This window comes from Paralichthys olivaceus, chromosome 10, assembly GCF_024713975.1.
Source record: "Paralichthys olivaceus isolate ysfri-2021 chromosome 10, ASM2471397v2, whole genome shotgun sequence".
Lineage (NCBI taxonomy): Eukaryota > Metazoa > Chordata > Actinopteri > Pleuronectiformes > Paralichthyidae > Paralichthys > Paralichthys olivaceus.
This window is the reverse complement of record NC_091102.1, coordinates 5674926-5687065: the sequence shown is the minus strand read 5'-3', so window position 1 is coordinate 5687065 and position 12140 is coordinate 5674926. Positions and strand designations below refer to the sequence as shown.

At 40.9% G+C, this 12140-nt stretch overlaps 1 protein-coding gene across 8 annotated transcripts in view; it reads right to left on the bottom strand.

Moving 5' to 3' along the window:
* Positions 1-12140, bottom strand: part of nalcn (sodium leak channel, non-selective) — a 54823-nt gene that overhangs the window by 14033 nt on the left and 28650 nt on the right. For all 8 annotated transcript variants that reach the window (XM_020100762.2, XM_069533176.1, XM_069533177.1 and 5 more), the window contains 2 exons: positions 11835-11972; positions 11231-11305 (listed from right to left, as the gene is read on the bottom strand). In XM_020100762.2, coding sequence (XP_019956321.1) covers positions 11231-11305; positions 11835-11972 — 213 coding nt within the window. The remainder of the gene's footprint in view (positions 1-11230; positions 11306-11834; positions 11973-12140) is intronic.

The window sequence follows — 12140 nt, the reverse complement described above, 5'->3', positions numbered from 1 at the left end:
GGAGAACGGCAGAAGTACATGCTCAGGAAAACAATAATGGCACAAAATTGAGGGATGATTAGAAACAGAAAAGTGGGTTTTCACAATTTATACTGTACGTGCAGCCGTAAGGAAAATGTATTGAGCATAAATGTGAGCCTCTTTCTTGTGCTGAAGTTCTCTGGGTGAAACTTATAAAAAGTGCTGCGGTCATCTCAAATAGTACCTGAACATTTGGATGCTGAGGCAAAAACACACTAACAAAAATTCACGAGCAAGCACCCACACACATACACACTCATAGTGCAGAATTAATATGGACCCTACGGTTCCCAAAGGTCCTAATCAATTGGGCAAACTCAGCGAGATGTACAGTTTAGCTCTACACCCTTATCTGCAGCAGTATCCCATTACAGTCAAACTTTCACTGCTGTCTAGTCCTTTGTTGCTCCCTGTGTTCGTCTCCACCTCTCAGTTTGTTCTTCTCCATCATAGTGAGCATCTATCCACATCTATTTATACGAAAACTGCCCCAAGTCTCGGCTCCAGCTTCAGATTCTGCTCATTCCCTCTGCCCCTCACTGATCCCGCTCTTGTCTATTTTCCCATAAGAGGAAGAAGAAAAATGTTGCAGCAACAGGAACAGACTCACACACTGAATTGTTATCAAAATCTGTTCTCATAAACCAACTAGTTCAGTGTGAGTGAGGCACACTTACTCTTGGACTTCGATTCATCGGTTTATTTATTTAAATGCTGCGTCTGGGGACTCACTGCTGCGGAATAAGCAAAGAATGCATCCTGGGAAAACAAATCCGAGTTCAACACAGGATAGATCACTGAGACTCTTTTGTTTGAGGAAGTGTAATCACCCTTCATGCTAATTAATTTCCAGGAGGCCTATAAATATAAAAGAGAATAAAACAAATAGGTTCCTTAATTACTGCCAAAATGTAGGGCTGTTCCTCAAAAGGTTCACCTGGTGAGTCTGTACACCAATAACTTGCCATAGATCACCATTAACTGTAAGACACTGGGCCTTCAGTCTTTAGTCAATACGTAGGATCAATAAAGCAAACGTGGACACAAGCTCAGGAACAGAGCATTTCCCAGTAAAATCAGAAGATCCGTGGGTTCATCACAACAATCACAGCATTGGTGTCTTTCAGCCCAATGTTTCACAGCTGGTGTTCAAAAGATATGAACCTAAAATATTAGAAGAAGAAATTGGAAATGAATGACGGAGGAGCAGCAAAGGCTTCAGACTTCTCAGTGAATGAGCCACTTGCACTTTGGATGTGATTTGGAGTCTGTGCAGGATTGATCATAGAGTGAAGCCTTGGTTTCAAGGTCCTGCAGATAAATGCACCTGACCTGTTGTTAATCAGTCTAAGCATCAAATAACTAATTCAAACCAAACCTACCAGAAACATGAACACTTAAACAAATCCTAAAATCACAGAAACCATATTCAGAAAAATTTACTTAATGTACTTTGACTTTTTAGTTTGGTCCAAGTCCCCCACCTTAAAATGTCATGTCGTACATCTCGTACATCTATGAAAACAGTATTGTCTTCTTCTTTTGAATATGTCAAATATTTGATTACATTATGGATAAAGGTCTCGTGATTCTTTCTTGTTGTCATTTATTTATTCTACCCTTCTGTTTCAGAATAGTTTGACTACATTACACTGTAAATTCCAGTAACAACAGAATATGGTAAAAAGGTAGTAATGTGTGTGGGTGTGACAATCCTGTGCAGTTAGTGCATTGCACCTGTGTGTCTGTGTGTGCTCAATAAAAACGTCTCAGTTTCCCTTTGTGTCACAGTCAGTGGTTGATAAATCAAAATTACTGGTTCGCTTGGTGCAGATGAGATTTAGTGTATAGTGCGGTGTAACAGTGGAGCCGAGACTAATGTGTTTTGCCTTGAGACCCATTCAGGTGACCTGTGACTGCTTCCCTCTCCATTCAAGCCAATTTCAGGCTCGGCTGAGCTGGGGAGCTTTCCGGCTGGGATTTCCACAGCTTTCCTGGCCAAGGCTGGCAGGGAGGAAGAAGAACTAATGCTGACCATTAGCATTAGACCACCATTTGATCAGAGCTAGAGTTCAGACAATGGGGTGAAGAGTCTGATACAGTACAGGGGTAAAATAATCTAAAATATGCTATGGGCAGGAATGTGGCAATTACAGAAATATCATTCTCTCCATTTTAAGTGAGTGTACCATCAAACAGATTTTAAATCTGCTATTTTATGGAAAAAATAAATAAACAACACTGTGAGGCTTTCACATCTGAACATCCATTTAACCACTGATCCTCCAACTACAAGCAAACACCTTGAAAATCACTGATATGAAAGTACAAAAAATTAACAAGACGAAATTTTTCCTGCTCCTTTGAGAAATTTAGCCTAAGACCTCATAAAAGTCCCAGGCACTTGTCACCGACTCTGAGAGGCATGAGGAGGCTGGTTTTCCCACAGTGCACTCCCTCTAAACTCTCTGATTTAGTGCCTCAGAGGCGAGCAAACACAGAGTAAGCAACAGAACAATGGGGAACTGATGAGCAGCTGCCTACAACACTGCTGCCCACACACTCACTGAGTGCCTGCGAGGATGTAAGTACACTCATCCACATTTTACCATTCAGATATCAGAGGCTGCCATTGACCAGCAACAGTCGTGCATGTGAGAGAATGTGTGTATGTGTGATCATTTCGCAACACACTTTACTTTGTGCATATTTTAACATTCAGTATAGTAGAAAAAAACTGTGTTTGTTGTGTGTCTCAACAATCATATCAATGATCTGAGCTGATATAGAAATTCTGAAAGGCAGGTTGTATGTGGAGATCTAACTGTGTGGTCTGTGTCGTACATGCTAACCTATTTTCATTTCACATTCTATTAAGTCCTGGTTGGGTTCCCCTGGCCTTGGACCAGTCCAGCTGTAATGCCCAGGGGTGGAGGAACAGAGAGCGAGTTAGCAGGGTCACCCTCTCCTCCCATTAGCTGCGTAATGAGCCATGCTGTGGAGCTGCTGTAAAGCCACACAGCCCATAAACCTCTAATAGCTACCTCCAACACCCAAAACAACTGCAAGTACTATTGTACCATTATTTCAATATCCAGACCTACAAAGCATCCAGCTGTGAGTCACTGACTTAAATCCTCCTCGCCATGTTTCCTGTCTTTACTTCACTCAATCAATAAAGCCTAAAATACCAAACACGAGAGCTAAAATACCAATAGTACAGAGTAAAACATATCTGATATGGACATTAGATTTTGTTATCAATCTTATGAAAAAGAAGTGTGATTGAAACTTGATTTTTTTTTTACAGTTTGACGATAAACTTTATTCTAAATAATGAAATAATAAAAGGCTCAAATCAGCCAATAATATCAGCCAACTAATAAATCGGTCGAGTTCTGACGAAAACAACAATATTTAAACTTCGATTCTGTGTTGTTTGGTTAAAATGAACATTCCTTAGTTAAGAATTTATTAGCTTTCATCTGCATTCTTTGGTTGTGTAACATAAACATAAAGCACCGACCTGAGAGAAAATATAGGTTTGCAGTCATGTGTAGACATGATAAAAAAAAAAAGCCACAAAAAATAAACACATCTCTGTGTTTGTGTAGTTGTAGTACATGTGTGTTCATGCTGGTTTCTGAACATGGCAGGGGCACAGTGCCTTGAGTGCCTTCCAATAGAAAACTGAAGGTGACATTCAAAAGATAAGAACAAATTGTATTGGGATTCTCCAAGGGGCGCGCTCTTTCATTCCCTCCTCCCTCCGTCTTCATCGCCTTTCTTCTCCTTCACTAAATCCTAAAAAGTCCTTTTGTCCATATATCACGCAAATGGAGGACAGGCTTTTAGTTTAATTTATAAATAATGAAATTCTTGGTGGAGAGCCATGACACAATCACTACATAACACATTTGATCAGACTAATTCCTCCTTAACAAAATCTACATTCAACGTCGATGGCCTTTTGAAATATAACAATCAAAGCACAGAGTATACAGTGGACAGAATGCCCACGTGCACACGCCCCACCCCATAGTGCATGTGTGCACGTCAAAGTAATGAGACGAATCGGATGTTATTTAGAGAGAAGAGCCCTTATCGGGTCTCTGTTGCCACGGTGACAATGAATGTTACTTTCACAGCTTTGGACCAGTGACCACTCGTCCTAAACCTCATTTACACCCCAAGCAAACAACCTTTTCTCTTGTTCTCCTTCTACCTCCTTCACTCCCAATGTTTATCTCTCCTTCCACCTCCATCACTCACCCCATCTCCCTCACCGACCTCCCCCTTCTCCTGTTTGATCTACGCCACATCGTGCTTCGTTCAGCTGACAAAAGTGGAACGAGAAGACAGGCGCTACTCAGTTGACGACCACGCACTGTCGCTGCCATGCTTCTCTCCACGTCGACTTTGACGAGCCTGACGCGCCTCTGAGCAGCAATCTGATTACCTCTGTGCCACATCACACTCGGCCTGCGGAACTCCCCACAGTGTTTCTTTAAGGATGTACCCATGGTGGTGAGCCCTCCCTCACAAATAATAAACTGTTCACATATTGGGGATATGACAACGTAGTAATCCATCATCATCATCCATCAGACATCCGACAAATGGCCTTGTACTAGATGGCAGTATTCTCGAAGTACATCACAACAGTCTGCTTTTTCATTACAAAATCCCTAAACTCACAGTCAGATAATCTGGAAATGTAATATTTACCCCAGCAAGTGTAAGAAAAGGTCAATCCTATCTGAAGGCCATTGTGGGCTAAAGCTCCACTATGAAGGTAAGAGGCTACTGGGCACTCCAACATGGATGGATGTGGTCGCATAGAGGCCAGGAAGTAATAGAAATGTGTGTGTGTGTGTGTGAACTCTATCAAAACCTTTGGAATTAATCTGATATTGAAATGTGTGAGCATTTGCTAAATTTGAAAGTTGATTTGTTGATTTGTTTTGATGATGAAAGTGCAGCCAGTGAAAAGGCAGGTCGAGGCAAACTAATCTCTACAAACATTTTTGCATTGGAATATGCAGAATCTGTGGGCGAGCGACAAGATTTTGGCGCTGGAAGCCTTCTGGTTTCCATTTCTAGTTTGACTGATCGTATTTGAGCAGGCCTTGGTTTCCTGTAGTAAAACAGTCCGGGAGCAAAAGGAGGTAGAACACATTGACCAAAATATTAAGGGTTAACGGCGTAATACTTTATCAGCTTAATAATACAGATTAACCAAAAATATCATCTGGACCTAACACACCTACAGAAGGATTGCTGTTTGTGTAGAGAAATGTTGGGACTCCTGTGGAGTTTTAGGAAAAATTACTCCTTTCAACCACAATGGCCAATGCAGTAGCAAGTGCCAGAGGGGAAACACAACAGCCTAATTATCATTATGCACCTGCATGAATGTGTGCACACAATTTTTACACAAAGACCATTAAAACAATGGTTGCATCTGCCCTGATTGGTCTATGTTTGGTAAAAAGACTGCAGATGAAGGAGAGGTAGGTTTTCTCGCTCTCTCCCTTTTTACTTGCTCCTGTTTAACAATTTCCCACATGTTTTCCTCATGACTCATCTACCTGGCCCGAGGACCTGTTTGATTGCACACATTTCGACTTTCACACAAACACAGAGATGCAAAAATGAGTGTGTGCACCAAAATACACATAGATTTATCACCACTGACAACTCACACACACACATACACACATTATCATCATCATTATCTCTGCCCTTAGGGGTAAACACCTTTTTCTATTTGGTTGATATCTAGCGGCACAGATTTTCCCCCTTCTCCCTGCACCTCCCCCTGGTCCTGCAGACATTGCTCTGTGGGCAGGGATGATTTGTTGAATGGAGATGGGCCATCAGTCTCCTCAATCACAGAGCCCACTGACCTGTGACACCCTCGATGAAGGCACAACAATAACAGGCTGCAACAACGTCCAATAGATAAAGTCGTATTTCAGATCACTGGCTCAGTGTTGCAGTTTTCCACTGATTGAAAATAAAAGGTGTCTTCTTAGCACTTTGACATTTCAGATGTTTGTGGCTTTGTGATTATCAACTAAAGTTGGTATATAAAAAATAATTCATCGAAATGAAAAAAAGATCAACAGAAGCAAGTAAAAATGTCACCTTCTTCAGAATTAGAATAGCATTTCATCAATGGTCTCTACAAAGCTGCTGTGTGCATCTGTTAATTAAAGCAGGTTAAATATAAAAACTGCGGCTTCATCCCACAGTCCAAACACATGCAGTTTAGAATTACAATACTTGTCCTTCATACATCTACTGTTACGAGTTCCACATTCATGAGTACACTTTGGATTTGCTTCAAAATTATTTGCCATGAGCAGAGCAAAGGCCTTTCACACCTGGGAGGCTGGTGTGTGTGTGTGTGTCTGTGTGTTTCTCTGTGTGTATGTGTGTGTCTCTGTGTGTGTGTGTGTGTGTGTGTGTGTGTGTGTGTGTGTTGGGGGGGCTCCTACTTCCTCCCTTCACTTCTGTTTTCCACTGCTGTCTAACTTTCTCCCAGGCGTCATTTCATTAAAAATTTCCCAGAAACCTAATTTCACGCAATAAATGCATTATCCAAATTAACATTGATGAGTAGAGCATACACTGGTGTGTGTGTGTGTGATTAAGACATGCCTGATACTTCAGTGCTCCTTTGCTCATCAGTGTGGAGGAATAAACCAGTTGTTCATCAGCAGCAGCCCTGCTTACTCTCACTTCACTGGTTATCCCTATTCACTCCTTGCGTGTGTGTGGTCACGTGAGTGTGTATGCAAATGTGTGTGAGTGGGTTTGTTTTGTGCTGTTAATGTTGTTGTTGCACTGAAAGGAAATAACTTTAATTCCTCCATTCCGTCTCAGGCTGTGATCCCAATGCAAAGATTCAGAACCGATTCATGTCACACAACATTAAAGCCTCCAGAACTTACAGCACAGCAAGCTAACGCTGATCTGCTTGATTGCAGTGTGATTACCCACAAGGCTCTGTGCTTATTCTGACATTTCAAGCTTGAAAAAAAAACAAATTAAGACTAATGGTCTGTTGAAGATGACACATGCTGGTCATTCCCCTCAAAGGCCTGGTGTGCAGTCCGTACACAAACAATGACGGATGTTTTTAGCTACATGCCTCCCTGATGATATCATCATCAAATCATCAACATGGGCGGACAGTGGTTCACACAAACAGAGACACACACCTCGCGATGGCAACAATCAAGGAAAAGTAGCATGGAATGACAAGTGGGAATGAAACCTGCCCTGCTGACGACATGATGACGACTAAAAAGTGTTGCCTGGTAACCCGCCATCCATTCTGATCTGCTTCATTAATGCTCCGCTGAGCTCAATATAGGCAATAATGGAGCAGATTAAAGTGAATGTGTGGGAGTTTGAGATGTATTGCCACTAACTTCATTAAGCAGAAACTCAAGGTAAAAGCTGTTTAAGTCTTACAGGGAAGTTTTTATGTTTATGTTGCAGTCTCTGTTGTTAACAGCATCCGTTCTTTTCTGCTAAGATGACTCTTCATGTTCCAGCAGCCAAACAGACTATTTGGCCTCTGAGGTGTGTATTTCTTTGTACATAACGACTTGCAGGATTGTTTTAAAAAGATGCTGCTGACCTTTGTTACTTGAAAGTAAAATGAATTCCCAAGATGGGTCAAGCTTTGGCTGACTGAACATTTTCTATGTATAATACAGATTGGATGGCTCAGGAGAGGAAGCTAGAAAGCCAGTGCTCCCAGGAGTTAATGATCATGAGATCAGCAACTGTGTACAGAGGTCAGAGGTCATATTGGAGTCTAAAAGGAGACAAAGTCAGGTTGATCATATTCATTTGGGTTATGACTTGAAAAGATCTACATGCTCTAATGTTGAAAAAACACTCACACACAATCACTTTCCTCTTACTGTCCATCGCTTCAGCTCCTCTTTTCAGCCTCTGTCTGAAACACTTGGTTTAGCTCCTGTCTCTTTCAGGACTGGATTTTGAGCGCTTTAAATTCGTAGATTTTTTGTATAGACAAAAAACTATATAACACATTACAGAAAAGAAGAACTGAAAAAAACATACTATGTCTCCTTTAAGTAGTAAAACTACATAAAACTCACTAAATGTTGCATCAGACACTATGTATGGCAACAACACAATGACCCAGACAAAGAAGGTGACCTTGGCATTCACCTTCCTGCATACTCTGCAAAGAGAAATAATTTGAAGGACGTCTCTCTATCATCAGACAAGATTGTGCTGTGCAGGTGGGTCTTATCGCTCAAAGCTTGACTGCACATTTGAATTTTCAATTTAATGTGACACGTACGCACTGAAGACACGTAAAGACCCCATCAGCACACCTGCAACCATGCACGTACTGTCCGCCTGTAGTCTTTCATGGATGGCAGCAAAACACAATGGCTTCTGACAGGAGCTGACATGTTTGCAAATCATTTTTATGATGACACATGTGGAGCATGACAGGAAATGAGACGTTTAGGAAAATGAACAATCACAGATAACCTTAAAAAACAGCAGTTTCTCAAGCTACTAATATAAATTGCAGTGAATTCATTCAATTTAACTGTACTTTGTTCAATTTAGCCAATAAAAGCCTCTAATTACACCACTAACAATGTACCTGAATACACGGCCCCTGTATCGTCAGCTTAGGTTCAGCATCCTCTCACTTTCAACCAAAAACCCACACAACCAATCCCTTATTTAACTTCAAATTATACTAAAACAAATATGATGTAATTTGCATGAATTCACACTTTGAATAGTTTACTCAGATTCAATTTGTTGTTCCATTATTTCCAAATAATATGAACGCAGCAACTGTCTGTGTGCTCGGCCAACTGTGAAGCAAAAAGGATTAAAACTGTCCCTGCAGGGAAGAGAAACACACGTAGCTGCTGCTTGTCAAACTCACTCTAAATTTTGATTGATTCCATACACATGCTCATAGAAACAACCATTTTGAGCTGAAAGTAAACATGCAATGCTATTTTACTGTGCACGGCCATTCTTTTCCCCTTTCTAAAAAGAGCTCACAGTGGACACTAGCTTTATTGGTAACAAACATTAGCAACTCAATGAAGTTGTTCATCAAACAGCAGGCAAAATGATTCATCACAGACACGGTAATTGGTTTCTCTCTCGCAGCCCACGCGTGTATTTCTTATAGAAAGGTTGGACAGGTCATTGGGCTTTTGCCATGTTTGGAGAAGTGTTCTATTGTGAGAGGTTGATCACCATCTACGCTCTATTTATAGTCAGGCCCTGTATCCGTGATTGAAGCATTTGTAAAATAGGCAATTTTACAGTCAATGCACCTAATCACTCAGCTGTAGGTGGGAAATAACCTGTCCAGTGGAGCTGAGACCTCCTAGCAGCGAGCGCACGCAGCGTGAAGCTTTGACGTGGGCATGTGTGCTGCAAACCTGTTCATGTTGGTGAGCTCACAGATCAGTTTATCTATGAAACTGAATTATACGGGTATAAATATACACAGAAGCTGACCAGGGGCTTCAATTTGAACCATTTCTGTCTGTTACTCAAAAAGCAATTTCCTTATAGAGGTCTGTCTGCGGCTTCACTTCAATTGCATCTGATGATGGAAACTGCTTATTAAAGTTCGCCTGCTGTGCGGTAACTAGCACCGAGGCCTTGTATGTGTTTGTGCGTTAAGTGCCATCTTTTTCACACAACAGGGTTTTTGCCTTTTTTCAAGTTAATTGCCCACTTACTCCACCCTCTAGAGAAAGCCCCAAAAAGGTGAGAATTAAGAAATTAGTCTGTGGACTCATAAGTCAACCTTGCAACTCTTCCCAGGGTAGAAACAGAAAGTGTTCTGTATTTAAGCCATCAGATCACAGGAAGATGAAATGTTTTATATGTGCGTGCATGTGTACTTTCATATTTGGCTCTTTTAACACTGTTTTTAGATTTGTAGATCTGTATAAATAAGAGGTTTCACACTAACTGTGGTAAAAGAGAAATTATACAAAACCAATCTAATGTACCCTTCCAAATTCAAGAGCATTGTATGCACTGGGTGTCCATGCTGTGTACCAACAGTTGCTTACTAGTTATTTGAATTTCCCCAACTACTCATTTGAAAAATGTTGGATATAAAAAAATAGGATCAACACTACGAGATGCATTGTACATGACAGTTCACAGCAACATATTGAAATAAAATAGTAATTTAAACTCTACCCTTTGGTATCCTACATTCTGTTTTGTCTTGAACATCATTTTCAAGGCAACAAACAACTTCCATGAGCACCACTGGAATATCACAAGATAAAATCAATAAAAAAAACTCCACTTAAAAGGTTGTTAGTGGTATTCATACACAATACATAGTAAAATACATGCTCACTGGCTGGATCATTAACACTTTCATGACTGAGCCACTGCTCAGAGCTCTGTTATGTCCCAATGTTAACTTTGTTCCCTGTAGTCTGCTGTGGATGAATTTTATGCAAGACATACTTGACAATCCCCTCCTTCCATATTAAGAAAAAAAAAGTCAGACACTAAACACCACTTGTTGAGCTGTCGTTTATATCAATTATTTGTAATACCTCGGCCTGTCTGCAGGATTACTCCATAAATTGTGTAACGCAAGGAAGAACTGATTTAATGTTGGAGTGGAGCAAACCCAGGATTTCCCACCTTCTTTAACATGGTGAGAAAGGGCATTTACCTTGGCAGAGGTGAGCGCTCTCTGAAAACCCTTCATGTTGCTTTATGATTTTCAATCCAGAATAAAACATGAAACCTCTGGGAACCTTGTTAAATCTCTCAGTTTACTTTTCTAAACTTTACTTTCTCAGGTGAAAATTGGGCCTTGGATCGTGTTTCACTTCACGCCAATCTGCCACAACATAAAACCAGTACAATCAGCTACAACATAAAAAAATCTTAGTACTTACTCTTACTGACTGTGCTGAAATTGAAATCATGCAGTGGAAAACTGAGATTGAAAGATGTAACCCTGCTGCATAAAGTAATCACTAACTCAAAGACACCACAAACCGACCAGATATTAATTTTGGATTCTTCACACTGCACAATATAATATGCAAATAAATTGCTAGCATTCAATCAATTACAAATCACTATTACATAACAGAGCATATCATTTCTGCACATCACTTAAGCTTCTTACCTGTTTGAGCTTCTTCAGGTCTTCATCCAGCTCCAGATTGTCCAAGATAACAGCAACAAAAAGACTGAGCAGAATCTAAAATGCATGGAGACGAAGTGCATAAGAGAATTAGCGCTGCTCGGGCACACTGTAACACGTTAATGTCATTATCGTCGTCATAACAAATAACACAAATAAAGTATTTTTCAAAAGAACAGAGTCTGCCCCGTAATTGTATTTGCTTGTCCTGTCCTCGAAGACTTCCTGTACGTCTGGACTGAGGTGTGAGTCATCCTGAGCCTGTCTGTGCCGTCTGATTGCTCCTCTATATCAGAGGCCAAACACTGAAACGTCAGCACTTATTACGCCTGCAAGTCTGATTAACTGTGATCAGATGTACCACTTGAGAGAGCAGTGAAGGGGGGGAGGGGGCTAATTGAATGCATTAAGAAAACAATTCATGAAACCTTTTGTCACTTATTCTTCTCCAACTTCGTTTTACTGACCAGAGTAACAGATCGAGTTTGAAAAAGAACAACGCAGCAAACGTGCTAAGTTCTAACACTCAAATTAAAGAGACTCTATTCTGACTTCCACATTTGAAGCAGCACACTGAGTTCCTCACCAGGGTGGCGAACAGATGGTACAGGATGAAGTAAATGGCCACTACCGGAGCCCACATGTGCCCCACTGCTACGAGAGTCTGGTCCATGACATCTACCCAGCCCTCCTGGGTTAAGATCTGAAACATGGACATGAAAGCCTACAGGGAGCAAAGCACAAGATGAGAGAAAGTGAGAGAGGCAAAAAGGCGAGAGGGCGACAGCAAGTGCAGGGAGGGAAAGGAAGACAGAGAAAGAGACAGGGAATTATACAGTGAAGAAGACAGATTTGATATTTAAATGTGCTTTTTCACAGGAGAGCAAATATC